A 27135-nucleotide genomic window follows, 5' to 3' on the forward strand; every position below is an offset into this window, starting at 1 on the left:
TTTACTGCCGGGAGCTCCTGCCCCCACCAGCATGGAGAATAGTGCTGGTCTGTCTCCAAGGAGCCCACAGAGAAGGAACAGAGCCCCCATCTCTAAGCTCTACCTGGTCTCTTAGGAGCCAAAAACAATGGACAGTTTCCAGCCACTGTCCCAAAGCTGAGGCCTCCGAGGACTCTAGGAAGGGTCTGGAGACGGGCCTGGCTCGGAGATGTGACCAGAGCCTACCTGCCCCCAGCGGACCCACCTCGAAGCAGTAGTCCTGGCCCAGGATGCTGCTGTGCACAGGCTTGATGACCACCTCCTCCTCCATGCTGAGGTCCAGCGCCTCCACCGCGCTGCTGGGGCTGAGCAGGGACTCGTGGGAGCGAGACTCCTTCACCCTGGGCATCAGATGGGACCTGGGGGGTGGGCAGCAGGTGTGTCAGGCTGGGCCTGTCACTCCCCTCCCCTGCCCTGTCCCCTCTCCTCCAGGAAGCCTGCCCAGACCCCCCAGTGGGAGGCAGTCACTCCTTGATCAACCCCCAAGTCCTTGTCCTCTAAAGGCAGACTTGGGGGAGGGGCACGTCTGTGCAGGAGTCACAGAGACCCAGTATCGGTCCCTTTGCCCACTGCAGGACGCTGCGTGACTGGCTCAGCCTCTAAGGGAGCAAGTGGCTGAGGATGAACCAATCAGGAGCTGAAAGTCAGCACTGAGTGCAGGGCAGGGTCTGCCTGGCTCCCAAGCAGACTCTGAGACCCACATAAAAGAGCTGAGCTCACCCAGGTGGCCTTCCCCACCCCACCCCACCCCACCCCACCCCCTCCGCCCTGGTCCCCATCCAAGACCAGAGCAGTCACCCATTTGTCCAGAATGTTACTGCCAACAGAGCCTTTCTCATACGCCACCCCACTCGAGACAGGAGAGCCACAGGGACCTCTGATGCACCCATTTTATAGATGAGGGCAGTGAGGCTCAAAATGCCAAAATCCAGACAGGTCCACATGCCGGGGCTTGGGGGCCCAGGCCTGGGACAGTGGGCCCATCACAGATACAATGAGCAGAGGTAGTGGATGCCACCTGGTGCCGAAGTAGAGCCTGGACCTGGACTGGCTGACAGATCTGGCCTCACTTCTCGCCTGCTATGTCACTACCCCTCCCTGAGCCCCGGTTTCTCAGCACAGGCCATGGAAAGAGCCTCAGACAGCACCTGCACCAGTGGAGTCTGCCTCAGAGCTGTGCAAGTCCCTCTTCAGAGCCACCGCACACAGCAGTGCCGGTGGGAGCTGCCTCCCATGGCTGGGCACAGGAAAAGCTGGAGAGCCAGCCAAGCCTGATAAGACCACCTCTGGCGTGGAAGCTGAGCAGGCCTTGCCCCTCTTCACGTCCACGGCCCAGACCCCCGGCATTGGCACAAAACCCTCCCTGGGCTTTGCTCACCCAGATCTCCCAATCCCTCTCCCTCTCAGCTCCTGGCCTCCAATCCATCAATCTCTCCCTGCCCTCATGTCAGTGAGGCCTGGCAGGGTCACCACACACTTCCCTGCCGGACACACACCTGTAACCTACTTCCATGACCAGCTGGAGTAAGGGAGGCTGAGGCAACCATGTGTGCGATCAGGAATCCAGAGCATAGCGGACGGGTCCTGCTCACAGGGACTCACAGGCTGGCAGAGGCCACCCTCCACCCCCAAACTCCACGTCACCATGGCAGCAGCCCACCCTGACATGGAGTCCTGTGCTGGGCGAGGCATGGGAATGAGAGCTGGAACTGGGACCCCAGCCCTTGGGGATCCCACCGCCCAACCCAAGAGGCAGTCAGCCTCCCTGCACCTGCTCCCCCAGGCCCGGCATGAAGCTGGCACATGGCAGGGCTCAGGTCACTTGCGCCGTATTGATGTCCTCGGGCAGAGCTTCTGAGAGCTCCAAGGGAATGGACAGACCACAGGGAGGCTGTGAGACAGACTGAAATCAAGTTAGAAACACCCGAACCTCCACAGGGCCCCGTGTGCAACTTTCCGTGAGGCCCAGCCCACCAGCATCCCAGCTGGGGTGCCTCTGCTCTTCCAGCGCCCTCTCTGGGAGGCAGTGGTTCACACACATGCGCTATGGCCGAACACATCACCCAGTGCTAGGTGCCAACAGGCTGCTGCCTTTGACAAGCCCTCCACCTGCTCCCCCGTCACACTCCTGACCAATGCCTTGGGTGGGTCTGTTATGCCTTGGGTGGGTCTGTTATGCCCAGTCAATATTCCACCCAGGGCTGCTCTTCCTCATGGGGCTTCATGGCCAGTGCAAGAGAAGACCTGCCTCAGATGCTGGGGAAGTCACCAGGCCAGGAACGGCAGGGACCCACAGCCCTGGGCCTGACATGCAGGGCTGCAAACCCAGCCTGCAGATCGGGATCGGGCTGCTTTCTGGCCCAGCACAGAAACCCTGCCGGGTAAAGACGCTGGGAACCAGGGCAGGTGGAGTAGGGACCCATGAGGTGCAAACAGAGGGGCTGGTGGGCTGCAGAGAGGGGAGGGAGGCACAGTTCGGTGGACTGCGCCTGCCCAGGAGACCGAAGGGCCCTGGTTTGACAGGCCAGGAGCCCAGCAGGCCCAGACTTGACCTCAAAGTGGCCAGAGCCTGGGGCCTGGAGCTGCAATACCCACTTTTCCTTCCCCAACATCCTGTCCCACAAACATGCCCCAGCTGGCCCCGGCCTCAGGGGGAGGTTCCTGGGTGAACTCTCGTTCAGGCATCCTGGCTGCAGCTGGGCAGCCCTGATCCTCCTCATCTCCCCAGCGTTTCTAGGCCACAGCAGCACCCTCTGGCCAGACCCCTCTACCCAACTGGCATCACTCCCATCTACCTGCAGTCCCCTCAAGGCCTATAGATAATCAAGTCGCCACTCTTCCACCTGGTGTTGAACCCGCCCTGGAATGTCCCCCCTCTGCACTTGCTCTCACAGCCCACCCTGGAAAGATGCTCCTCCTAGCTGGTCCCTAACTTTCTCTGCTCTGGGATCCATGACCATGTTTCTCCCGAACCCGTACTACCTCCCCCAACCTTCTCTGCCTCACAAAAACCTTTCTCCGTTTTCAAAGCCCAGGCCAAAAGACACCACCACCACGCTGTCCCTAGTCCCTCCAGTGGACAAGCGCTCACACTCAGGCCATGTGGCTGAGCCCCACTCCACACCACGTCCCACCTGTCTCCTCACCTAATTAATTCTCCTAACAACCCATCAGGATCGAGGTTCCACACCTCAGGAAGGCCAGGTGGCTCGCCCATGACTGCACGGTGGCAGGTGGCAAAGGCCGCGTGTGATGTGAACCGCATTCAGCAGAGTCCAAGACTAACTCCATCAACACAAGGTTCGTCTTCTCATCTCCGCACAGGTGATGGGCAGAGAAAGGCCCACAGCCAGCTGACCTGCTCACTGGAACCCACTCCTTCCAGGTCTGGGAGAAAGAGCTAGAGAGACTGGCTAGGGCAGGGCACCCCTCCCAGGAGCCCAGGAAACGCGGGCACACCACGGGCAGGGGCAGAGGCAGAGCTGCTGCTGGAGATACAGCCAGGTCCCAACAGCAGCTCATTGTGCGGCCAGGGAGCAGGAACAAGGAGACCTTGTCCCAGCTCCTGGGCCACAGCCTTATCTGATAGCCTTCCAGCCAACCCACGAGCTGTTTTTCAACCCCGTCCTTTTTTCTCTTAAAAGGTTAGTGACACAGAAGTTTAGCAAATTCCCCATTATTTCAAGGAGGGAGGAGACCCCAAAACAAAACCTGCAATTATCAACAAGTTCCTGACATGGTGAGGACTTCGCCAGCTATGGGTGGGGTGAGCTGAAAGTGGGGTTGTATAGCCTGGAAAGTAAGAGCCTCAGAGCAGGCAGAGGGAGCTGTCCTGTATGCCCACAGGGAGTAGGGCTGGGACCAGGAGAGGTCAGTTACAGTTCAGTCACAGCTGGCCCCATACGGGCCAGGCTGGTTCTAGGGGAGTCAGCACCCAGTCTCTGACGGTGTGCAGGTAGGAACTGAGAGACCCTTTCAGACATGCTGTGGAGGAGATGCCTACACTGCTAGGGGGCTGTTAGGGTAACAGGCGGGCAGTCAGAACATGCAGGCAGGCAGTGGAAGGAGCCCCAGGAGTGAGCACGCACGCCCCCTGGCCCCCCCACACACACCTGTCGATGGGAATAGGCAGGAGGGCCTAGTGTCAAGGGTGCCCAGCTGTAATCTAGTCTCCATTCCTTATAAAACATGCAACCTTGAGATTTTTAAATCATTCAACTCTCCAGGCCTCAGTTTCCCCATCCATAAGTGAGGAGAATGGATCTCTTCCTCAGAGGGCTGCTGTAAGGATCAGGTGAGAATGTGGGGGAGATGCTAGGGAGAGCAGGGGTAAATGCCGGTGACTCCATCAGTCACTTGTGACAGTTCCAGTGGCAGGAGCAGGGAACGGCTGTGAACAAGGAAGGATGCACCTGCTGTTATCGAGGGTGACGGCAGATGACGCTCCTGACATTTGGGGTGACAAGATAGGGACTCCCCAGGCCATTCTGTTTCCTTCCTCTGACCACTCAAATCCCTTACCTTCTCCATGTCTCCATTTTCCACATCTACAAAATGGGACAAACTCCCTCTACCCAAATGCAGGGATGTCTCAAAAAAAAAAAAATTTTAAAAAAAGCCCTTAATTTCCTGTGTGGGCCCTTGCCACTGCCACTGCCATAGCCAGGCCTGGAAGGGGCAGAATCCTGGATAAAGCTGGTCTCCAGAGAGGAGGTGCCCACTTAAGGGCTGGCAGGACCTGCGGACTGTGGAGTCAGGTCACAGCGTGCCAACCATGCCTCTGCCTGTCACAGCCAGGCAGGCCCAGGAGGCCGTGCGGAGAATCTGCCCCTGGGTCCTGGCACACAGGCAGAGAAAGGGCACCGACCTCCTGGGAATCCAGTGAATCTAGTGGCAGGACAGTGCCCCACCCAGAGCGCCCAGCAGAGCCAACTCCCCCCAGGCTCAGCCTCGCCCTCCAGGCCTGGGAACCGGCTGCTCAGCGGCCAGCGCTCAACTCCTGGCCCAACTGGAGTCCCAGGGGAAGGGAGAAGAATGCAGCTGCCCTGCGGCTCCCGGGGCCCTGGGGAGACAGAGCCTGACCTTAAAAGGCAGGGAGGGTACCCGTCCTGCCTGGGAAGGCTCCCTGGGATGACAGGGCCTGGCCTGGAGGCGCGGACTCTCTTGGTCCAGGGTTCCCTGAGTCCAAGGCGAGGGGCAGGTCCTAGCAGTCACTAGAACCAGCATGACCCGTCCCCATACCCACACGGGCCCTGGGCTGGGAGGGGCCTGGTCTACTGCCTGGGAGCCTGTGCTTCCCCTGTCACCACAGGGCTGAGCTGGCAAAGGAGGCTCCACATCCTGGCAACCAGACAGGAGTACTGGCAATGCATCACGTGCTGTGGCTACAGCAGCCTGCACTGAGCAGCCACTTACTAAGCACCTACTATGTGTTCACCTGTGTAACACATCAATGCATAGCCTTCTTCAACAAAAGGCAGCGTCACCCCAGCGTAAGGGAGAGCAGGAACTCAAACAGGTTGATGAGCCCTGGTTCATGGGGCAACCCTCCCCACACCCCAGATCACTTAAAGGATTCGATGACGGAAGCTTCAGGATGCCAGGCTTGGAGAGAGGAGTGGCTCGGCTGGGTCACAGGATCCACAAGTGGAAGCTGGGACCCTAACGGCCAGATCACCCTCTGTGGGACTGTCCTGGAACCTACTTCACACGGGGCAGGCCTGGGGCCCGGCATCCAGTCAGCCCAGTGCCCCAGCAGGCTCCTGTCCTCGTACGCCCTGAATCTGCCGGTGACCTCGGGCGCACCCCTTTCTCCCTTGGATCCACAGATGCTGCAATGCCCTGACAGGTTTCCTCCTCTCTCTGGGCTGCTATTTCCTCACCTGAGCTACTTCAGAAAGCACCACAACCCCACCTCCCAATGCCAACTCCCTATAAACATGAGACCCTTTACTAACTGCCATATCTCTTCTTCCCACCGCCACCGCCACCCTAGTACCCACAGAGTGATACCTCATTGCTGCCTGCTGGTGACCTGGGCCACAAGGCTTGAGGAGAGATCAGGGACCGGGGAGAGGCCCCCATCCCGCATCCCCATCCCCATCCCGCATCCCGCATCCCCGTCCCCATCCCCATCCCCATCCTTGCCAGTATAATTCAACAGCCTAATGGAGTTTTCATCCCAGGACACATTTACCTCCCCACCCCTTCTTTCTTTTCTTTTTTTCTTTTTTTTGGGGGCGGGGGGAGGAATGGGAGGGAGGTGGCAAAGGGCACGCAGAGAAAGAAGAAACAAAAAAACTTTCCATCTAATCCCTCACGTTCTCCTGCAACCTGAATAATTTTGGGTTTTTAATCAATAGCTGCCAGACTTGTCAAATTACTTTGGGGACCTCACAGCAGTTTTTAAACATTCATAAACCTCAGTGGAACTGCGAAGTGCCCTGAATTTTAAGAGAAGAGAATCTGAGGAGCACTCACTGGATAGGATGGGATCTGGGCAAATTGAAAGTTAGCTGAGGGCCTCATGCCCCTCCTCTTCTGAGTAGGGACAGCTCTCTATCCCCTTCTTGGTCCCCAGGAGAAATTACCAAGCCTGGCCCCGGCCGGCATGGCTCAGTGGATAGAGCGTCAGCCTGCAGACTGAAGGGTCACAGGTTCGATTCTGGTCAAGGGCATATGCCTGGGCTGCGGGCTCGATCCCCAGAAGGGGGCGTGCAGGAGGCAGCCGATCAATGATTCTCTTTCATCACTGATGTTTCTATCTCTCTTCCTCTCCCTTCCTCTCTGAAATCAATAAAAATATATTAAAAAAAAAAAAAGAAATTACCAAGCCTGACCCAGCCACTCAGAAAGATTAGAGAGGGTGACACCCCCAAACCGTAAGCCACCCCTAGTCATCCAGAGTAAAGAGCCCCTCCCCGTCCCGGACCCAGGAGCACAGCGTCCAAGACCGAGACCCCAGCCTCATCTGTCACAGCCTGGACACTGTCAACCCCAGAGCAGCCCACTGCACGCGCGGCCGGCTGCCCGTCCAGCTCCTCCACATGCACAGCAGGCTCTCGAGAATGGTTCAAGGCCTGGCCAAGGCGTTCCCCCCCTGCCAGCTCAGTCTACTCACACATGTAAACACACCTCTCGGTCCCCACAGATCACACCACCCACTGTGGGACTGGTTCCCCACCCCCACCAGAAACCAGAAACACCTCCAACAGCTGCCTCGGGCTCGGGGGACTCATGACCCAAGTAGGAATGGATGATGAAATAAATAAACGAACGAGCTGAAAACCAAGGACTTCCGCTCCTTAAAGACGCCACGTCCCCTCTGGCTTATCAACTCCCTCCCATTTCTCCACCTCCAGGAAGCCCTCCCAGGTTCAGACTGTACCCCCATGGAATGTGAGGGCGGGGCAGGAGCAGCATCTCCCCCCTCATCTCCTCCACCCAATGCCCGGGCATCATGCCATGTGGTCTCCTGGTGCTGTGTGGGCCATTCATGCTGGTGACAATATGACCTTGGGAAAGTCCTTCCCCCATCCCTGGGCACCAGGCTTTCTGTCAACCAAGGACCAGGCCCTTGTCAACACAGCCCAGCTCCTGGCACCACACTGGCTGATGACTGGTCGAATGTGGTAAGGCCTCCTTCCTCAGAAACAAACACATAAACATAATGCTCTGTGACTCTGTTAACCTGCACGCCTCAGTTATCCCCTCTGTAGAACGGGGAAACAGTACCTTCGGAGCCACTGAGGGAGCCTGTATGCAGCCTGGCCCTGCCTCTCTTGGGCATTCGGCCCTGTGTCGCCTTTCTGGTTGCTCCTGGCTTTTCCCTGGGCCCCCTGACATTTCCAAGACGCCTCTCACTCTGCCCAGCAGGCAGAGCCCTCCTGGCCCTCCCTGCATGTGGGCTGTCCAAAAGCCTCTGCCGACTGACCCCGAGACCCTCAGCCACGGCACCAACCCACCGCCTCCCAGAGCAGCTGGAGAAGACTGACATTTCAAGTAGGCGCCTCAAGTCCCCTTGAAGAAGAGAGACACAGCTCGGAATAAACGCCGGCACCCTCCGCTCCAGCCCCATGCTCACCTGCAGCCCAGCTGTGTCCATCCCAGCCACCATTAGGGACAGAGGGGCTTCGTGGCAGCAGGGAGACAAGAGGCAAAGGCAGGGAGGGGGAGGGGTACTGGCTCGAGGGAGCGTAGACCCCCACAGGGCCTCTCCTGCTCCTCAACTTCTGTATCTAACAAATGGGACCTCCCTTACCTCCTGCCAGGATTTGTTCTGAGGTTCATTATGCTGATGCCCCCTCCTCCCGGGCTAGCGAGTCCAGCACCCCAGTATAGTTACTGAGCACCTTCAGTACACCACCGAGCCGGGGGGCCTTGGGACCCCCAGGGGGGACCTCAGAGCTCTGTTTCCCACTGTCACATTCGACAGGACAGGAGGAGAAGGTGGTGCCAGCAGGCCACAGGCTCCCAGGCCACCAGCAAAGGCAGACACTCAGAGAAATGATGTCAAAGAAAACTGGGGTGTGGCTAAGCCCTCTGTGGCTCTCTAGTACCTGCCTCACCCAACACACACCCCCACTTGCCCACACACCTGGGAAGTGCACAGGCAGGCACCGGCTCCACACTGAACACATCCCACATCGCTGACCCGCAAGTAGCCCGGCCGCCCAACTACAGTTAAGAAAACGGAGGCTCCGAGACCTTGGGGCTGGCCAAGGCCCAGATAGTGCATCAGACTCCGAGAGCCCAGCGCCGCTTCCCACCCCACAGGGGCTGACTCTGGGCTAAGCTGGCTCTGTCATTTGCCACTTGGCCCATGGACTCCAACCCATCACGCCACACACTTTAAATGCAGCTTCCCAGGTACCTCCCAGCCCAGCCACAGCAGCCCTGCTCAGCCCCATCTGGCTCTGGTCACTCGGGGCTGTCTACCTCCAGGCCTGGCCCCAAGACCACCACCTCCAGCTGTCCCAGCAGAAATGACAAGTCCCTCCAGGGTTTGCCCTTAGGCCCCCACCTCCACCTACACAAAGAAGTGGAGGCTCAAATGGGTCCTGCAACTCGCCCTCGGTCAAGTTCCAGACCAGGGCTGGAGGCCTGGCGTCCGGGCTCCAACTCCACACCCTCTGAACTGCCTGACACTGCCTCAGGCTTTCACCAGCCGACAGAAACCGTGGGATCAACCGAACCAACTTTCCGGTAACGTACAGGAACTCTGGTCACCAGAACGCTCACCTCCTGTGCGACCCTGGGCAAGTCGTTTCCCCGGTCGGGAAAAAGGTGAGGAGGACATCAAGCTGGTAGGAATCTGACCCACTGCCAGCCCCAGCAGTGGCAGTGAAAGCGGCTAAGGACCAACGGATACTTGTGACAAACCAGGCAGCTCAGTTATTCCTCATGACCCATCCGCAGGAAAGTTTGTAACAGTTTCTGGCTTCAGAGATGAGGACTGCCCCAGCAAAGAGGCTGCATCACAGGGACCCGGCTCCTTCCTGACAACTGTTTCAAATATTTATGCTGGAGCAAAACACACTCCAGGCCCAGACACAGCCTGCCTGGTCTTCCACCACCCCACCCCGCAGGCCGACGGACCAGGGGACAGACACCGGCAGGGAGGAGGGGAAAGGAGAGACCCACTGGGGGGCTGGGACGGAGATGACATGGCCCCCAAACCCTGCACAGCCCCACCCAGCCTGGCCCAGGGTTGGGCCACTCAGAGCAAAGGCCAAGTTCCTCAGCTCAGAACACTTCTCATCGGCTCCAGGCGCTTCCCGGTTCTCAACGGGCCGCCACACAGGCCACCGGGCCTTGCTCACAGAAAGAAACAACACACCGATTTCCTCTCGTTAAAGACTAAAAACAGCCGCCGCACTTTTTGTTTCTTGTCTTTGGCGGGGCTGTCCTAATTGCTTCCATATTCAGGCTGGCTGTCCATGTCTGCAGAGGGACGGACACACCATCCCTGGGGAATTCCTGAGCGCCCCCCGCCCCCAGGCTGGCACCTGGGCAGTCCCTCTCTAACAGGTAGCGCCCACCCATCTCACAGAGGTGGCCCCAGGGCCGGCAGCTTCCCTCCTTCCTCCTTCCCGGCCTCCCTCATTCCAACCTCTGTTCAGGCCGCTCACCATCTCTCAGCGTGGCCACCGAGCTCGCCAGGCCCAGGACACCAGGGGGCCGGGCCAGCCAGCCAGCCGCCCGCCGTTCCCCACCGGGCCCAGCCAGTCCAACCCAGCTCTGGTCCTGGACATGCCACTCCAGCCCTGTCCTCTGGGACTAATCATGGCTAGTTAAACAAAGGCTAAGTTCCAACTCTCCGTAATGTGCTTTTAAAGGAACAGTGTCCCGCTTGGCCCAAGCAGGGTCTTAAAGGCACAGATCCCTTTTTCTTTACAGAAAACAGGACATCAAACAACAAAAACCAAAGAGTCACGATCAGATTGAAGGTCTTGGGCTTCTAAGGAAGACTTTAGATAGAATGCACAATAGTAAAAAAATCCAAATTTCACCCAAAGGCTCCAAAGAACCCTCAAACAATGGGGCTACATCTTGAAGAATAAGCGTAGAAATGGCAGCTGTTTTTAAGCACTCGTTTCGCGCCTGGTACGGCGCTTAGCACTTCATAGCACGGGCTCACTATTCCTCACAACCACCCCACAAGACAGGCAATAGCTGGCCCCATCTCAGAGGAGGAACGGCCATGGGCAGAGGTTCCCAACCTGCCCAGGACTTCATACAGCGTGCGGAAAGCTGGGACCCGGCCACGAGAGGTCAGCCGAAGCCAGGATGCGCTCCCCCACTTGCTCCCTCCCACTCCCGGAGGCCCAGCTCTCCCCAGCCCAATAGCACCTTTCCTCATGGGCAAAAGGAAGGGGTGAGGATGAGGGCTCACTTGTCACAGGTGCCCTAACACGGGGCTTTTATCTGGGCCTCAAAACCCTGTGAGGTTGGTTCCAGTCTTTCCCCTTCTCACATACAGATGAGAACACTGTATCATGACATCTGGCAGGACATGAAGGAGACAGGCAGACCTGCAGCGGTGGGCACTTCACACCCAGGCCCAGGCCCTCCTGGACAGGCTGCATGGCCAGAGGTGGTGGCAGGTGAGGGGAGCCCGGGGCTCAGCAGGCTCTCCTGGGGCCCCAAAGCTCCAGAGGGTGGGCAGGGCCTGCCCAGCTGCTAGCCAGAAGGGGGCCAGGGGAGGAAAGGAAGAGACTTAACTGCCTGGGCCTCAGTACCTGTTCTAACAAGCCCTCTGAAAAAGACGGGCCATTTCCTGGCACCTGGGGTAGCTAGGCAGGCAGCAGACGCTGTTTCTCGGATGCCATCCTCTGTCTGAAAGGCCAAGGCCAGGTGGAGTCCTCAGGCCTAAAGCTGCAGGGGCCAGCCAGTTAAGGATTTACCACCCTCCTGTTTCCATGGAACCCCCAGTCACATAAGCTTGAGGCTACAGCCTGGCGGTTGAAAACATGGGCTCTGAAGCCAGAATGGCCAGTTCAAATCTGGGCTGTGCCACATACAACTTGTGTGCTCTTGGACAAGGCCAGTCACCTCTCGGGGCCGCTGTTTCCCCCTCTGTCAGATGGACAATAGTAATGGTATTAACCTCACGGGGTGGCTGTGAGGAGTCACTGATTGCAGACAAAGCGTGGCTCAGAGCGAGCACTGAAGAGAGACCAGCCCAGGCTATCCCGGGAGGCACACAGCTGGAAACCAGTCCTGGGTAGTAACCCTGGGCAAGTCACTTTTCTCTGGGCATTAGTTTCTTTCTGTAAAAAGGAGGGAGTCCAATTGGGACCCTCATGACTACCAGGCAAGACCACCCTCCCAGAACCTCTCAAATGCCCACCCTCTCCCAGGAGGCCAGAAAGACAGGAAGGCTGGGCTGTGGCCCAAATACTTTGAAACCTGAAAACAGCCTGCCTCTGCCCCACCCCCAGGCCCACCGGGATTTGCTGGGCGGGGGAGGGAAGAGAGGGAAGCAGCCAAGCAGCGACACTGACTGTCATCATCAGGAGGCAGCGTAAGAGTGTGTCAGCTCTCCAGGTGGAGCCCAGCCAGACCTTGGCCTTCTCTGCCCGTCCCCTCACTCCCCAGGTGTCCCCTGGGTTTGTGGTGCAGCTGAGCTCGCTTTCCTGTGGGAAGCTGTGCAGCAGTCAGACAAGCCACCTCACACCTGCCGCCCAAACAGCCTCCCTCGCCCCAAGCGCCCCAAGGCTGGGCCAGGCTCGAGGCCTGCCTCCTTCTACCTTCCTGGAGCCTAAAGCTACCAGCATGTGTGCGGAGGGCGGGCAGGGCGGGTGTGGAGCACCAGAGGAAACAAGTAGGAAATAAGGTAGGAGGTGGAGCAATGCCCTGCAGCCCTGGCAGACCATGTGGCCACTATCCCTGGGGCAGCAGGGCCCCGGGTGACTTAGGCGCCACCATCACCTCCTCACCCACAGGGTTATTAATCAGTCAGCAAGGGGTGGCCTGACGTGGCGTCCCTCCTCCCGCACAGGCCACTGTGCTCCTTCCCAGGCACCCGCATCACCTTTCCCCCAGGTGTAGTTTCTCAGCATCTGATCTGGGACACTCCTCCAGGAAGATACTTTCCTTTGGTGATTTCACCACTCCTTAGCTTTACGTATGTCCAGTGTGCTCAGGACTCCTATGTTTCTATCTCCAGCCCTCCCCTCCCCTGAGCTCCAGGCTCACAGATCTAAATGCTGGCTGACATCTCCTAGACTCCTGAAAGTCCAAAGTGGGCCTCCATCTTGGTAGTTAAAGCGTAGAGTCTCAAACGCCACAAACCCTACCTCTCCTTGGCCCCATCAGCAAATCCGACTGCTACCTCCTCGGAAATCCCACACTCAACCACTCCATGGAACCTGCTCGGGCAGCCTCACTCCACCCCCCAACTCCCTGCTAGGGTGGAACTGGGACCCCTTAGAAATGCAAATCATTATTTAACTCCAGGGCTAGAAACCCATCACTTAGTCCAATCAGCACTCAGAATACATCCAAAGTCCTCCCCAGGTGGAAGACGTTGGCCAGGTGGATTACCTGCCCTCAGCCCTCATCCAGCAACCCCCACCCTGCACCTGCAGGCAGCCTGGGCTTGTCTGCCTCCGGGACTTTGTACTGCGGCTCCTCTATTTTCCCTCTCTTCCAAAGGCTGGCTTGCTTAGGGAATCTTTTGGAACTCAGCCCTCCCCCTACTGCCCCATTCCAACAGCTCTTGACACATCCCCATTACTCCCCACCGAACCACCTAGCATGCTTCCTTCATTGCACCTTGCTCATTCAGCCAGCAAATATTTAAATGCAAACTATGTCCCAGGCACTCTTTTGAGCACTGGGAATCCAGGTGCTGAACTAAGCAGACAGAAATCCCTGACTTACATTTCAGTTAGGGAACTTCACCCAACCTGGAATTCCTTTCCAGAGCTTGGGATGCCCCAGGGCCACGTCTGTGTGTTTTCCACATCCTGAGGCACAGGGGGGTGGGGTTTGGCATGCTGTAAGAGCTCGGTAAGTATTTAAAATAATGACTGTGCAAAAAAACAGCATGGCAGCAAAGAAACCAAGCCTGGAAAGACACAAGTCAAGAGTCCAGCCTTCAATGCCTCCTAGGGAGATGACTCTCGCTCCCTGGGGAGGGGGGGGGGGGGAGTCCCAGGTGAGCGAGAGGCTTCTGCCGCCCCCCAGCCCCTGTGGGAGACAGACTAGATGCACAGTGGCGGCTTCGGTTCACTGACTGGAGAACAGAGGGATGACCGCAGGCCTGCGCAGCCAGGGAAGGCTCCCTGAAGAGGTGACATCTGAGCAAGGCCACGTCACCCCCCCCCCCCGAGCCCCCAAATCTAGGGAGAAGGAGAGAAATAAAACTGTGGTTTAGGACTCTGATGTCCTTTTCTCTAGTAGGAAAAAAAGAAAAGACCATGCTCCAAAAACCCCTTTACTTTTCATTAGTGTCTGGATCAATACAAGTTTTCGGAGTCAAGCTCCTCTCCTGCAATACTAACCACCAGAGAGACAGGCTAGGATTATTAAATCTGGGTCCAAGAGCCCCAGGGGCTTGCCCCTTCTCCTCACCTGCGCTGGCAGCCTCCCGCTAAAGAACAGGCAGGGGTCCTCACTGGGAACACAGCCTGAGGTCAAAGCCCCCTCCTGACAGCCTGCCTTGCCAACCCTACCAGTTCCCTGGGCCTAGATCACCTTCCAGGTGCCCCACTGCCTCCCCTCCCCGAGACCTGATGCTCCCAGAGGGCAGGGCCTGATTCCCAGAAGGAGAAGCCAGCCCAGCAACCCCGGGCACCCACCTTTGCACTTCCTCTCAAGTCCCTGAAAGGTCCTGGCTGGCTGTTGACCACCTTCACTCCTCAATGAGGCCCTGGCCCCAGGACAAGGCTCCCAGGAGAAACAACCCCACAGCCTCGTTTCCCTCCACCCCCATCATAGGTCCACGGGGAAAGGAAGCTTCCTGTGCCCCTGCCCTGGCAAAGACACCCACAGACCTTGGCGGTGAGAACCCTGGCCTCTCTGCAGACCCAGGTCTGGGTACCAGGTGCCCGGGAGTCAGATCCAGCTTTTGAGAATGGGCAGGCCTCCACAGCGCAGATCCTCTGGCCCGGTCCAGGATCTTGCTGAGGTTGTCACCAAGGAGTCCAATACCACAGAGGCTCATCCCCAAGGATGGTTGGCATCCAGGTGCCACTTCTGGCCGGATCAGGAGACCTCTCAGCCCAGGCCAGCATCTAAGAGGCGTGCCCAGGCAGGCTTCCCCCTTCCTGCAAAGTACACGTTGAATCTGTCTTCCAAGTTGAAATTTCACAAACGTCTTAAAAAAAATACAGCGGTGACAACATCAAGAGATTTCCGGGTCCTCCAGAGAACAGTGGAAAATTACAGCCTTCCGTACAGGTAACCAGTAGGCACCACCTCCAGGTCCAAGAAGTTTAGAAAGACGCCTGGAAACCACCACTTCCGGCCTCAGGAAAGGGTCCTTCCCAGGGCACCTGAGCAGGGAGCTCTGGGCCTGGCTGAGACTCACAGCCAGGAGAGGTCCCTCCCAGGCTCCTCCCCTAAAGCGCTGGCTCCGCCCAGGGTCAGCAACGGCCGGCCGGGAGCCCCGCCTCTGGGTCTTTGCACTGGACATTCCCTCCGCTGGCCCTGGCTCTAGGCAAGGCTGGTTTTGCCTCATTCTTGTCTCAGATCAAGTGTCCTCTCCTAGGACAGGCCGTTCCTGAGCACTCCCGCTAAAGGAGCACCCCCCCACCCCCCACTCCCCCACCGTCAAGTTATCACCTGGCTTCATATTCTTCATAGCACTGACCTGGAATCACCTTGTTTGCCCCCTCTCTCCCACCATGAGAATCTCAGGTCCGCAGGAACAAACCTGCTCACCTGGTAAACCTGGCACACCGTAGGCCGATGCTGGTACAAGGTAGGCACTGACAGATGTGTTGAATGAACCTTTCTGGGATGGGCCAGCTAAAGCTGTATAGGTGGGAGTGGGGGTAACCAAAAGACTGGGAGGGATGCCAGAGCCACCTCCCTGGGCACTGCACACTGAGCCTTCCAGACTTCCGCACCCGCCCCCCTCCCCCCTCCCCCCACACATGCTCTCCAGCCCGCTCCACAACCCGCTGCCACCCAACCAGGCGGCTCGCCCACCTGCAGCCACAGGCCCTTCCCTTCCCGGGCCAGGCAGCTGGGTACATTCCGAAGCCAGCTGCCCCCAGTTGCAAACACTTTCTTCTCTGATCACAGGGAAGTACAGCCCCACCCCCAGCTCAATGCAATGGGGGGGGGGGTAGACTGCTCCCCCTGCCCCCACCCTTCCGCCCCCGCCCTTCCATACAAACATTTAAAAAATTCAAACAAAGACGGAGGTGCAGACAAGGCCAGCGATTTGCCTACCAAGGTCACCAGACTGGAGGGCCCGGGGAAGCTGGGCTCCCGACTCCCGCCTTCCCGACTCCCGCCTTCCCGCCTGACTAAGGGAGTCAACAACAGAGGCACCCAGCTGGGAGGAACTGAGTTCCCAGCAGCAGTCCAGGGTTCAAGTTTCCTCTGGGCCTGGTCCCCTGGGCTGAGCCAGAGCAGAGAGGGGGAGGGTTAATCTCAGGAGGGACGGAGTACACAGGCAGGTGAGCTGGGAGAGCTGCCCAGGTTTGTGAACACCACAAAGGCGGTCCCATCGCTGGCCTGCTCCTTCATCCTGGGGTCACGTGCACCTGATCCTCAGTGAAACACAAGTCCCTAGGGAAGGGCAAGTCCAGGTAACCCAACATTTCTGCCTGGGGTCACCCCCTTTTCTGTCCACTAGAGAAGCCAAAGCAATGCCTTGAACCTCTACCACAGGCAGGAACCACTCTGTGTCCCTGACAGCCACCACCCAGTGGGACCAATTCAACTGAGGCCCCCCACCCAGTGGCCTCCACCGAAGGGGCTGCTGCACAACTCCTTGATGCAGTGGGATAAGGGATTCTAATCCCTCCATGTAAATATGGGTAAAGAGGGGCCCTGGGGAGTCAGAGCCCTGCTGGGGTCCTGCCTACTCCATGGCTTCTGTATCCAGAGGCATCACAAGCCCCAGTATAAGTCCCCTGCTCCAGTCCCTCAGCAAACAACTGAACCCCTACTAAGTGCCAGACCAACACGCACTTACTTGGTGCAGGACTGGCTGGGGCGCATGCAGGGCTGGTGAACAGGTCTGACTGTGGTCCAAAGCAACCCCCAACCTGGGAAGTCAAACTCATTCCACCCCCTGCTGTGCCCTGTTCTGGGCACAGGCGATTCTGACCACAGGTGATCCAACAATGCCCAAGTCCTCCCCACCCCTCCCCCATTCCAGGGGGTTCTAAGCCAAGCAGTGCACTTAGTGGTTCTCTTTCCTCTGAGGTGGCGTTTCCCCCTCACAGTTTTCATCCGGGCCTATCCAATGTCTTAATAAAATTTCAGGAGAAGCCCCTCTGGCCCCCAGAGCACCCAAGGCAATGACGCAGGAGGGAGCAGAGCACCTCTGAGCACCTCCTCCCACTTGAGTTCAATTGTGGCAACGAAGAGGCAAGGCTGATGCTGTGACCACTTTATAGACAAAGAAGTCAATAAAGAGTTCAGTCACTTGCACAAGTTGATGCAGCTTCATCTGAAAGAAGTGCCTCACCGCAGACAACCATTTGTACCTATTACTCGTCCCCTCTTACCGCCCTCCCAAGTCTAAAATCCTTCCTCCTGGAAGCCTTCCCAGATTTCCCCTGCTGGTTGGTCCACACAGTTCTAATATCTATAACAAAATGGGCTCCTGTGACAGGGTCTCTCACTGCACGACAGCTGTCACGGGGGGGGGGGGGGGGGGTCACAAACTAAAAAGAAATAAGCCTGTAACTGGGGGTCAAAAGATGTACATCCCAACTTAGGCTCTCACACTTACCGGCTATTTGGCCATGAATAAGTTGCTTCCTCCATCCCCTTCTTAGCCTCAGCTCAGAGGACTGCATAACCTCCTGCAAGCTCCTCCCACAGTCATCTCGAACAATATGCAGAAGCAGAGTGAGTACACCTGACCATCCTTGACCATGTGTAGCTAGGGAATTTCAGAGGCTGCCCGATCCAGTCCCTCCTGGTTCCAGCACCTCCAGTGAGCCAGCCTCCGTAATTTAGGCCCCACCCACCACACACTCCTCACCTTTACACCCATTCCATCCAGCCACCAGGGCCTCCTTTTCTATTTTCCCCATGAATGCCCTGTCCTTTCTCAGGCTACACCTCCTATTTCTAATTCTCATTCACCTTCCAAGATCCAGCTCAACTGCCCCCACCTAAGGGGGGGCCTCTCTCAAGGTCTCCAGGAATAGGAGTGTGCAAGCTCTCTCCCTCTTCCTGAATCCCTGGCCTGCCTCCCCCTCTCCTAGGTGCTGCTGGTGGTCTATTCATCTGTTTCTTCAGGTCCTGGGAGTCAGTAATTGTGCGATGGACATATACACCCTGCAGGCCAATCTTCTCCCCAAAGCACAGAGCCCAGATGTCGCATCATTTCAGATCTGAGGGTGTCTCACCAACAGGGCGAGGCTCTCGGGACCCCTCCTCCCTCAGAAAGCTTTGCATTTCCTGGGGTGCGAGAGAGCCAGCCCCAAGACTGCCAAGGATCACTTCCAGGCAGGGCCAGGCATCCCCTTGGGGAGAGAGAGAGGCTCATGTCTGGGAGGGACCTTTCCTGTGACCACGGCTCTCCTGTCTAGAGGCTGTGGGAGGACAGGCCCTCTCTGGGGGGCCTGAGAACGGCCTGAGCGGGAGGAGGAGGCATCAGCGGGACAGAAGCAGACACAGGACCAGACAGGGATGCCCTGCAGATGACAGTCAGCCCCAGAGCCTGGCTGTTCGTGGACAAGGGCTTCTGAAGAGACCATGGCTCTCCTCAGCGGAGGATGAGAAGCAAATGTGGTGGTAGATTGGGGGCCAACTCTGGGTAACAGTTTCAAAGCAGCTGAGCCATTAATTTATATGAGCACATCTATGCTTGTGTGGTTTCATCACCACCACCAAACAACAAATGTGTCCTGGCACCGGCCATGTGTAAGGCTCAGTGCTAAGTACTTTACATGCATTATCTTGATTAACCCTCCAAAGAGCCATAAAAACTGTTGGTGTCCACGGCTACATTGTACTAAAATGAGGCAGAAGCACAGGAAGGTTGGACAGCTGCCCAAGGTCACACAGCTAGTTACTGTCGGGAGCTGGCATTCAGGCCCCTCGGTCTGGCCCCAGCCTGTCTTTCTGGTCCGAGCGGCCAGTGCCCCGTTCTCTGTCCTTGCCCGCTCCGCATGTGTTCTCCGCTCGCCTTGTTTTTCGATGTGTGGGGGTTCATGTATATTGTCAGCCTGCAGCCTCCCAACTACCCCTTCCCTCCTCTTCACCTGCTCAGACATCCCCCCAGCTCACATCCCCGCCTCTCATCAGGCCAGCCAGTTTGTACCACCCTATCTGCCTGCCAACCAGTGTCTTGTGGAAATGACTTCAGCCGGCAGAGAATCCTGGAACCTCCCCTCGACAGAGATGTTGACACATGTTCACTCAAAAAACGTAATGATGATTCCATTCAGGGGAGTAAATTCCCACCCATGCAAAGGCTCCTCGGAAAAACGCAGAGTAAATTTACTCAAACAGACGGTGAGACACGGTCAGCATTTCTCTTTTCTGGTTGTCACGGTGCCATGTGCTGGGTGACACTCAGCACAGTGGTCCAGGGACTGAATGCTGTGAATGCTGTCAGGGGGCAAGAGGAGATGGCTCCAGTTGATGGGCCTGTGACTGCCAGCCCCTACGGTACAGTATGCTGGGATCAACGGGTGTGTGTTGTGTGTGTGTGTGAGTCTCCCCCTCATCCCTAAGCACTGTCCCCAGGCTCCAGTTCTACTCACTGTGTTCCCACCAGAGCCCAGCTTCTGTGTCTCTGACTAGTTACCTGTTGCCCAGGACCCAAGTCTTTTTTAAAAATATATATTTTATTGATTTTTTACAGAGAGGAAGGGAGATAGAAACATTGATGAGAGAGAAACATCGATGAGAAACATCAATCAGCTGCCTCCTGCACACCTCCTACTGGGGATGTGCTTACAACCAAGGTACATACCCTCGACCGGAATCGAACCTGGGACCTTTCAGTCTGCAGGCCAACACTCTATTCACTGAGCCAAACCGGTTAGGGCCAGGGCCCAAGTCTTATCCCCACCCCACTCTGCTCTCAGAACTATCACCACTACCCCATGTCAGAACCAGGCCCAATGCCCAAGTTCACACACGCCTCCTAAAAGGTCAAGGAATTCAAACCTCCCTGAACTGTGTCCCCTTACTCACCCCAAACCCTTGGGACCAGTGACAACACTGTGAGGTGGGGGTGGGGAATCTTGCCCCACCTCCAGGTTCCAGCACTGCTAAAAGGCAAGGTCAGTGGCAGGCACTGGACCCTGATGCCTTGCCTAGAGGTCAGCAGGGCATGGGAGGTCCCAGCCCTACCACTGGCAACTGGAGATGACTATGAGGCTGGAGTACCTGGCCCTGGGGCAGGCCCAGCCCTCTGCAGCAGAGAAGGTGGAGCAGAGGCGGGGAGACCGCCGGCCACACCCTGCCCACACTTCTTCCTGTAGTCCGATGGTACTTCTGCAACAAGATGGCACTGCCAACCCACCCAGGACCCCCGAATCCGGCTCTTAGGTTCCCGGTGTGAAGAGAGTGGAGGGAGATGTTAGGGTCGTCGAAGGAGGAACGTACCAGGCCTAAGTGGTGAGGGATTACACATTTACTAGGTCATCTGGAGAACAGATGGGCTGAGCCCCCAAATGGAGCCAGCACCCAGGGACGGGGAGTCGGTGGTTTTAAAGGACTGTAGGCGGGCTTTTTCGGCGGGGAACTCTCTGGGCGGGTCCGAATCCTGGGATAGTCCGGAGAGGAGAGATAATGGTCTCAGCAAGTGGAATGTGGTCTCAGCAAGTGGAATGTGGTCTCAGTGAAAGGGAATGTCAGTTGTGAAGTGGCCTGAAGGTCAGTTCCCAGGGGAGGGGGTAATGATTCAGTTACTTGGTCAGACCTAACAGGAAGCATCTGATTTTATTTCCTCCAAGTGTTTTCTGATCCGCTGCAGGCATCTCCCGCAGCGGGCCATGTCTGATACTCCTCGCCCCTTCCCGTGCCACGTGCCAGAGGGAGGCATCCCTGTCCCATTTTACAGATGAGGAAACAGGCCCACCAAGGTTAAACATCCAGTCCAAGGTCACACAGCCAGAATACAAGCAGGTGAATGAGACACCTGGTCTCTGCCCTCAAGAAGGTGGCACTCCAATGGGGGAGGGTCACACACAGACATTAATGCTAAAGAAAAACACACTCATCAAGCCCTGGGCCCAGAGGAAGCTGCAAAAGGTATCCATTGCAAGGCCTGGACAACAGGGGATCTGTAACAGCGCAGGGGCACATGCAGGTTGGGTGCAGGGAACTGGGGAAGGTTTCACCAGGAGGAGGAAGTCCCAGCACATCCTCTCCTGCTGAGACCTGGGTCCCCACTGAGCTCTGAGCCTGGTACGCTGTGCAGTGTGGACAGGTGGGTGCACCCAGGCAGACCCCTGGCATACTGTGTCACATTTACCTCACCACAGCCCCACCCCAGGTCAAGTTCTCGTGCCTCATTTACAGGCAGGAGACAGAACTGCGAGCGGTCACGTACTCTGCCCAAGTCGCACGGCTGGCACAGTCCCCGTCGGGTCCGACTCCAAGGCCTGCCTCTCCCGCAAGCACCTCCTTCGCCGGGCCTTAGTCTCTCCACTTGCAGAAACTGCGCTGTCAGGAGCACCTCCGCGGCAGACTGGTGTTGGACATTAAACGCCCCCATACCTACAGCCTTTTGGGGGAATGCGCCGAGGACGGGCCTGTTCCCCAGCCAAGCTTGCCAAAGAATGGCCGCTGACAGGGACTTCTAATTGGCGAGCCTGGCGGCACGGAGACCAGCAATACACCCGGTGGGTGATGGTGTTGCAGGGGAAACAGCTGAGCACAGCAAATATAGCATTGACCCAATTCAGTTCTGTTCTGTCTTCGAGAAAATAATTGAGTTTAAATGAATAGGTTTCCCATGTCCCCTCCGGCCTCGAGGAGGGTGGAAATCGAGAGGGGGAGACAGGAACAGTTCCGCGGGCTCCCTGTTGGTTATTTCTGAATCATTAGGCCTGTGAAAGGTTTCCTTCTTTCCTTGGCGGTTGCGGGGGGGGGGGGGGGGGGCGGGTCGAAAAGGGCTGGGAGGTAAGGAGGTGAAAACCACACAAGGTGGGCGGTGAGGTTGGAGGTTTAAGTCCTGGCCTCACCAGCAGTTTGTGGAGTGGCCCAGTCAGTCCCCTTGGGCCCCAGGGTTGGCATCTATAGAATAGGAACCCCCACCCCCACACACACTTCTCCCAGGACGGCTGGGAAGAGCTAATGCAGGTGAGCACCTGAAGGTGGGGTGAAGGAGTCTGGGTGAACTGCCGAGGCCAATGCTTTGTCTACAGGAATAGAGGCCCAATGTTGCCACATCTGTGTTTTGTTTGTTTCAAAGAAAACCCCCCAAAAACCCAGATTTTTCCAGTGCATGTTTTAGGGGTGGTTAAGTATTGGTAAGCAATTAAAAAAAAATACACACCAAAAAACACCACTCCACCCTCTCAAACCAAACGAAACCTGCCTGTGGGCTACCTGTGGCCACGAGCCACTCATGTGCAACCTCCCATTTTATGACAAAGTGTGTCAAGCAATCGATGACGTGATGACATGCCGGTGTCCTCCCACCTGTTTACTGCCCTCTCATTTCCTTTGATCAGAGGCCAAGCCCAGCCCAGCTGGAGTAGGAAAGGCAGACACCCTCCCCTTCAAGGCGGGACTCCTCAGGACCTCGGGGAGGGCGAGGAGGGGCTGCGCCCTTTACTGTGGGAAGGTGGGTGGAGATGCTGGGCCTGGTTTTACCCTAGAAATGCGTGGCCTCCGCCTCCCCTCTTGCACTGCCCTCAACTCTGTTAGAGTCTCAGCTTCCTCTTCAGCAAAAGGAGGTCTCTGAGAGGACCAAACCACCAGCAGAAAGCTTCAAGACACAACGTGAGCACAGCCCTGTGTCCTAGAGAAGTCTGTCACAGAGAGGAAAGAAGGGAAGGGTCGGCAAGGCCTCGGGGCATTTCCCCAACCGCCAGCTCTGGGCTGTGTGAGCCCAGGGCACTGATTTCAGTCTCACCCTCCCGCACGCAGGAGACAGGAATCTTAGGGACACAGCTGTTGTGAAGATTCAATGAGATGAAGACGACCAAGTGCCTGGTAGGATGCCTGGCACATAGTGAGAGATCAAAAATGACAGGCACTATTATTACTGTTGTTGTTATCTTTAGTGAGGAGCAGCCGGGGAATCCTGACTGCGTGATCACAAGAATGTAGCACAACCAGGCAAGCTTGTTCACAGAGGAGGCCACCTATAATTAGCACCATCGTTATGCATGCAAATGGTGTGGCTTAGATGCTGCAGAAGGGTGTTCTTTGAAGTGTGTTTAAATAACCTCTCTCCCCTGGCTGCCCGCCCTCCCCAAATCTTGTTTACACTATTAATTTCATTAGCAAACACTTTCTTCATAAAGCAAGACACAATTCCAAAGAACAACATATTTAAATCAAGGGTGGTTTTTAGCCATGTGAGACCCTGCCCGCCCCACCTGGAATTGTTTGTGGGGGCCCCTCCTAGGGCTCAGGGGGCAGCTGCAGGCCTGGGGCTGCCAGTTTCTGTCTCTCCACCCTCGTTCCCAGGAGGTCAGGCTGGAGGCCTGGCTAACTGGCTAACTCCGCCAAGCACAGCGCAGCTGGGAAGAGGACAGGTGGGGCTGGGTGTGTTCTTGGCAGGGAGCAGGCACTGTCAGAAGAGGCTCTGAGCAGCATGAGTATGACTGGGGGGTTCCCCAGCAGCCCAGGCACAGCCTATCAGGCATACCCCATTACCCATTTACATCGGAGAAAGCCCCGGCTCAGAGACACGTAAGGAAGTAACGTGCCCAAAGTCACAAACAGTAAGCTGGACAACCGGGTTCAAACTTAGGTCCGCCTGCTCCATCCGGAGTCTGCTCTTTGGGCTCTGCCCTGACATTGCACTCAGCACAGGCCTCTCTCTCTACCTGGAGAGGACGGGGTGTGCGCACATCCAACACTGGTCCCAGAGCTTTTGACCAGGAAGGGATCACCACAGACTGACCTAGGTTTGGGGCTGAAGACACCAAGGTCCTGTAATCTGCCCAGCGTCCCACAGGCAGAAGAGAGAAGCGCCCAGAACCCAGGGCCTCTGGCCCCAGGGTAGCTGCTTCTGCATCCAGATCTTTAAACACAAGACAACACAACAATCTTCCTCCGCCTTAATAGCTAGCTGCCTCAGTATATTAACCATCCCTGCCTGTCCTGGGCCCAACACAGGCCCACGCAGATAAAAGATGCTGAGGGAAGGTTTGCTGAACTGTTTTCTTGCCCCAAAAGACAACACTGAACCAGGGGCGCGGTGAAGGCAGGTGGTGGCTGGGGACAAGGGAGAGAGCAGACCAGCCCTCCTCTCTCTGTGGGGGAACCTGGCGTCCTCAGCTGGGCAAGGACCCCTTTCAAAGCATTTCCCTGCTGGACGCCTACTGGAGTCGGGCAGTTAGATTCTCACTTTTGGAAGAAATGAAAACTGAAGTTTTAACAGATATGTGAGCCCCTCACCAGCCCCTGCAGGCTCAGACCTCCATCTCAAGCAAAATGAAATGTTTGCTTTTCTCACTCCTTTCTGGGCCCAGAAATTGAGGCTGGGAGAGATGAATAACTTGCCTGGGGGTTCAGGAAGTAGACTAGGACCCAGACTTCTTTCCTCTCCCATCCCCCCTCCCATCCCTGGTCTACAAGCTTTCCAGGGGTGGGGACAGCAGCCCTTGGCTGTATGAGGTAGGGGCAGGGAGGAGACCCTTCCCCTTGAGGATGACAGGGAAGATGGGGCCAGCCCTCAACTGCCAGCTTCCTGCTCCTCCTCCTCTTCCCAGACACCCTCCAGCACCCACCCTCACACACAGCCAGGGAGGTGCTCCTCACATCACTGATCTGACCAGTTCCCACCTCCTCTAATCCTTCCAGCTCCCAGTGACCTTAAGGATCAAGTTCAAACCCTGCCTGCCTTCCCACTATCTTCCTCCCTATGCCCTGCCACGCCCCAGGCCCAACATACAATCACACGTGGCCAGCAACGCACCCTGTCAGCAAGCCTTTCCCCTCCTCTACGCAGGGATGCCTTCCACCAGCCTTCACCTTCCCACTGTGGCCAGACCACCAACTCCCAGAAGCCCCTCTAACCACAGGTTCTGGTGACCCATCTGCCTCCTCTAGCAGCCACAGGAGCCCTTGAGGGCAGAGCCTGGGTGTGCTGGCTGGAGTTTGCTGCCCTGGGCTCCCCATGGACAATGAGGGCCAGATTTAAGGGTGACCATTGGGAGGGGAGGCCCTTGGAGGAGATCTGACCATAAACCTCTGGCCCAGGTCAAGTTAGGGCCAGCCACCTGGCCTCCCAACCCAGCTCAGAACTCAGATAGTGCCAGGCCCAATCTTTCCACAGAGGCCTGACAATGGCTGTCGAGAACCACAGGAGATGAAGTCATCGCTCCCAGATAGAAACTGATTAGGAAGACGTGACAACAAGGCAAATAGCGAGGCTGGACACAGACACACACACACACACACACACACACACACACACACACACACTCCCTCCCTCCCTCACCATGTTTCTCCGCCCTAGGGCGGAGGCCTGAGCTCATTGGGGACATGGATGATGTCAGATACCAGAGCCGCCAGCACAAGGAGCCTGGACTCTGGTGGCACGTTGGTCTCTGGGAGCAGTGAGGCCCCAGAGGGACTCTGCTCTGGGGTTCCCTTGCAAAGGCTCCCTGTCCAGACCCTTGCTGATGTCCTCAACTTGCCCCTGGCCCTCTGACACGCCCCCCCCATTCTTTTCTCACTCCCTTCCTGCCCCCACCCCTAACCTCTTCCTGGGATACAATCCCCCTCACAGTCTTGTCCTACCCCTGAGCTCTGTCTTGTTCCAGCTGTGTGACCATGAGCAGCCAATCCATCTCTCTGGGCTTACGTTCCTCCTCTGTACAATGCAGGTAGCAACGTGCCTGCTGCGTGGGGCTAAGATTAAATGAAATATGTTGATCTGTTCATTCTCAATCTTGTGTCAGGCCCTATTTTAGAGACACACTAGGGAACAAGACATCAATTTCCTGCTCTCCTGGGGCTTTGTCTAGTTGGGAGATGTTATGGGGGGACACAAAGGCTGGGAAAACAGAGAGTAGGGCCCAGCTAGGGGAGGGGAGGAGGCTGTGTCTGACAGTGTGGTTGGATGGAATGAAGAAGCAGGTCACAGACATGCAGGCCAAGAGCAACCTGGGAAGAGGGAACAATGAGGGCAAAGATCCTGGTCCGGGGCACCCAAGGGATGGGGGACAGGGATGCGCATGGGCAGTGAAATCAGCAAGGCAGGCAAAGCTGGAGGTGGAGACCTAGGGTTCGGCCGCAGGACCCAAGTATGAGGTGGCATGGCTTGGACGTGGCAGTGGTGGCGGTCCACAAAGCACAGGGCTGGTGCCTGGCACAAGGTGAATCTTCAGCATTCTTCTTCTGGTCCCTGTCCTCCTCACCTTCCTCCTCCACACCATCACCATCCTCCTCACCATCAACACCCTATCGCCGCACTGGGAGGACTCCGCTGGTCCCGAAGCTGGGCGTCAGAACAACGTCCTCTGCCCGGGGTACAGACGACCAAGTTCCTCGCTAAGGTCTCCCGAGCAGGGCCAGCACTCTGCCCAGACTGGGCTCTGTGGTCTAAGCAGCTGATCTCCATGAGCCCTCCCTTCCCCCATGAAGGGCCCCATCCTCAACCAGCTCTGTGTCTCAATCCACAGGGCGCCTCCACTGGGAAAAAATCAGACTCCAAATGAAACAACAGCACCAGTGTTTGCGCCTCACAGATTCGAGGGCTTTCTATCCAGTGTTATCACTTGCGAACAGGAAGGTACTTCAAGCCCCATCGATGACGGACTAGGACTGAGAAACTGAGAAAAGCTCCTTCGAATCCTAGTTAATTCTACCTCCTCCAAGAGCTTCCCGGAGCGCAGCCAACACTCTTGCCTAGGCCTGGCGGCCCCCCAGCCGCCCCCTGGGGCCAGGCTCCAGGGCCTCTGCACGGCAGCCCGCTGGCCCCCATGAGAGCCCCCAGGTAGAGTCACTAAGGCTGGATGCACCTCTGCCACCCCAGGCTGGGAGCTCCTCCAGGGCAAGCAGGGGCCGCAGCTGATCCCTGTCCCTGTCCCTGTCCCCAGGGCCGGGCACAGGTGAGCAAACACAGAAATAACTGAATCCCCAGGGTCCCTTGGGGAGTCTTGTCTGCACGAGACAGCCATCCAGCTGCCTCTTTCCTCTCTCACTCACCACCTCCGAGTTTGAGGGAAACTGCTAGGAAAAGACCATTCCCTCCCTGCACACGCTCCCCCCCCCTCCCCGGCCGAGCTGAGGGGCTGGGAGGAGGGGTCTGTA

The 27135-nt window shown here is 57.1% G+C and overlaps 1 protein-coding gene across 9 annotated transcripts in view; it reads right to left on the bottom strand.

The window, feature by feature from the left end:
* DAB2IP (DAB2 interacting protein) overlaps window positions 1-27135 on the bottom strand; it is a 180374-nt gene that overhangs the window by 24855 nt on the left and 128384 nt on the right. For 6 of the 9 annotated variants that reach the window (XM_059657761.1, XM_059657759.1, XM_059657764.1 and 3 more), the window contains exon 4: window positions 245-398. The exons of 1 other annotated variant lie outside the window; for it this stretch is intronic. In XM_059657761.1, the coding sequence (XP_059513744.1) occupies window positions 245-398 (154 nt within the window). Of the gene's footprint in view, window positions 1-244; window positions 399-10169; window positions 10325-14540; window positions 15038-27135 lie in introns of those variants that run through there. 2 more of the 9 variants (XM_059657765.1, XM_059657766.1) reach the window with 2 other exon arrangements.

Source organism: Myotis daubentonii, chromosome 11, assembly GCF_963259705.1.
Source record: "Myotis daubentonii chromosome 11, mMyoDau2.1, whole genome shotgun sequence".
NCBI lineage: Eukaryota > Metazoa > Chordata > Mammalia > Chiroptera > Vespertilionidae > Myotis > Myotis daubentonii.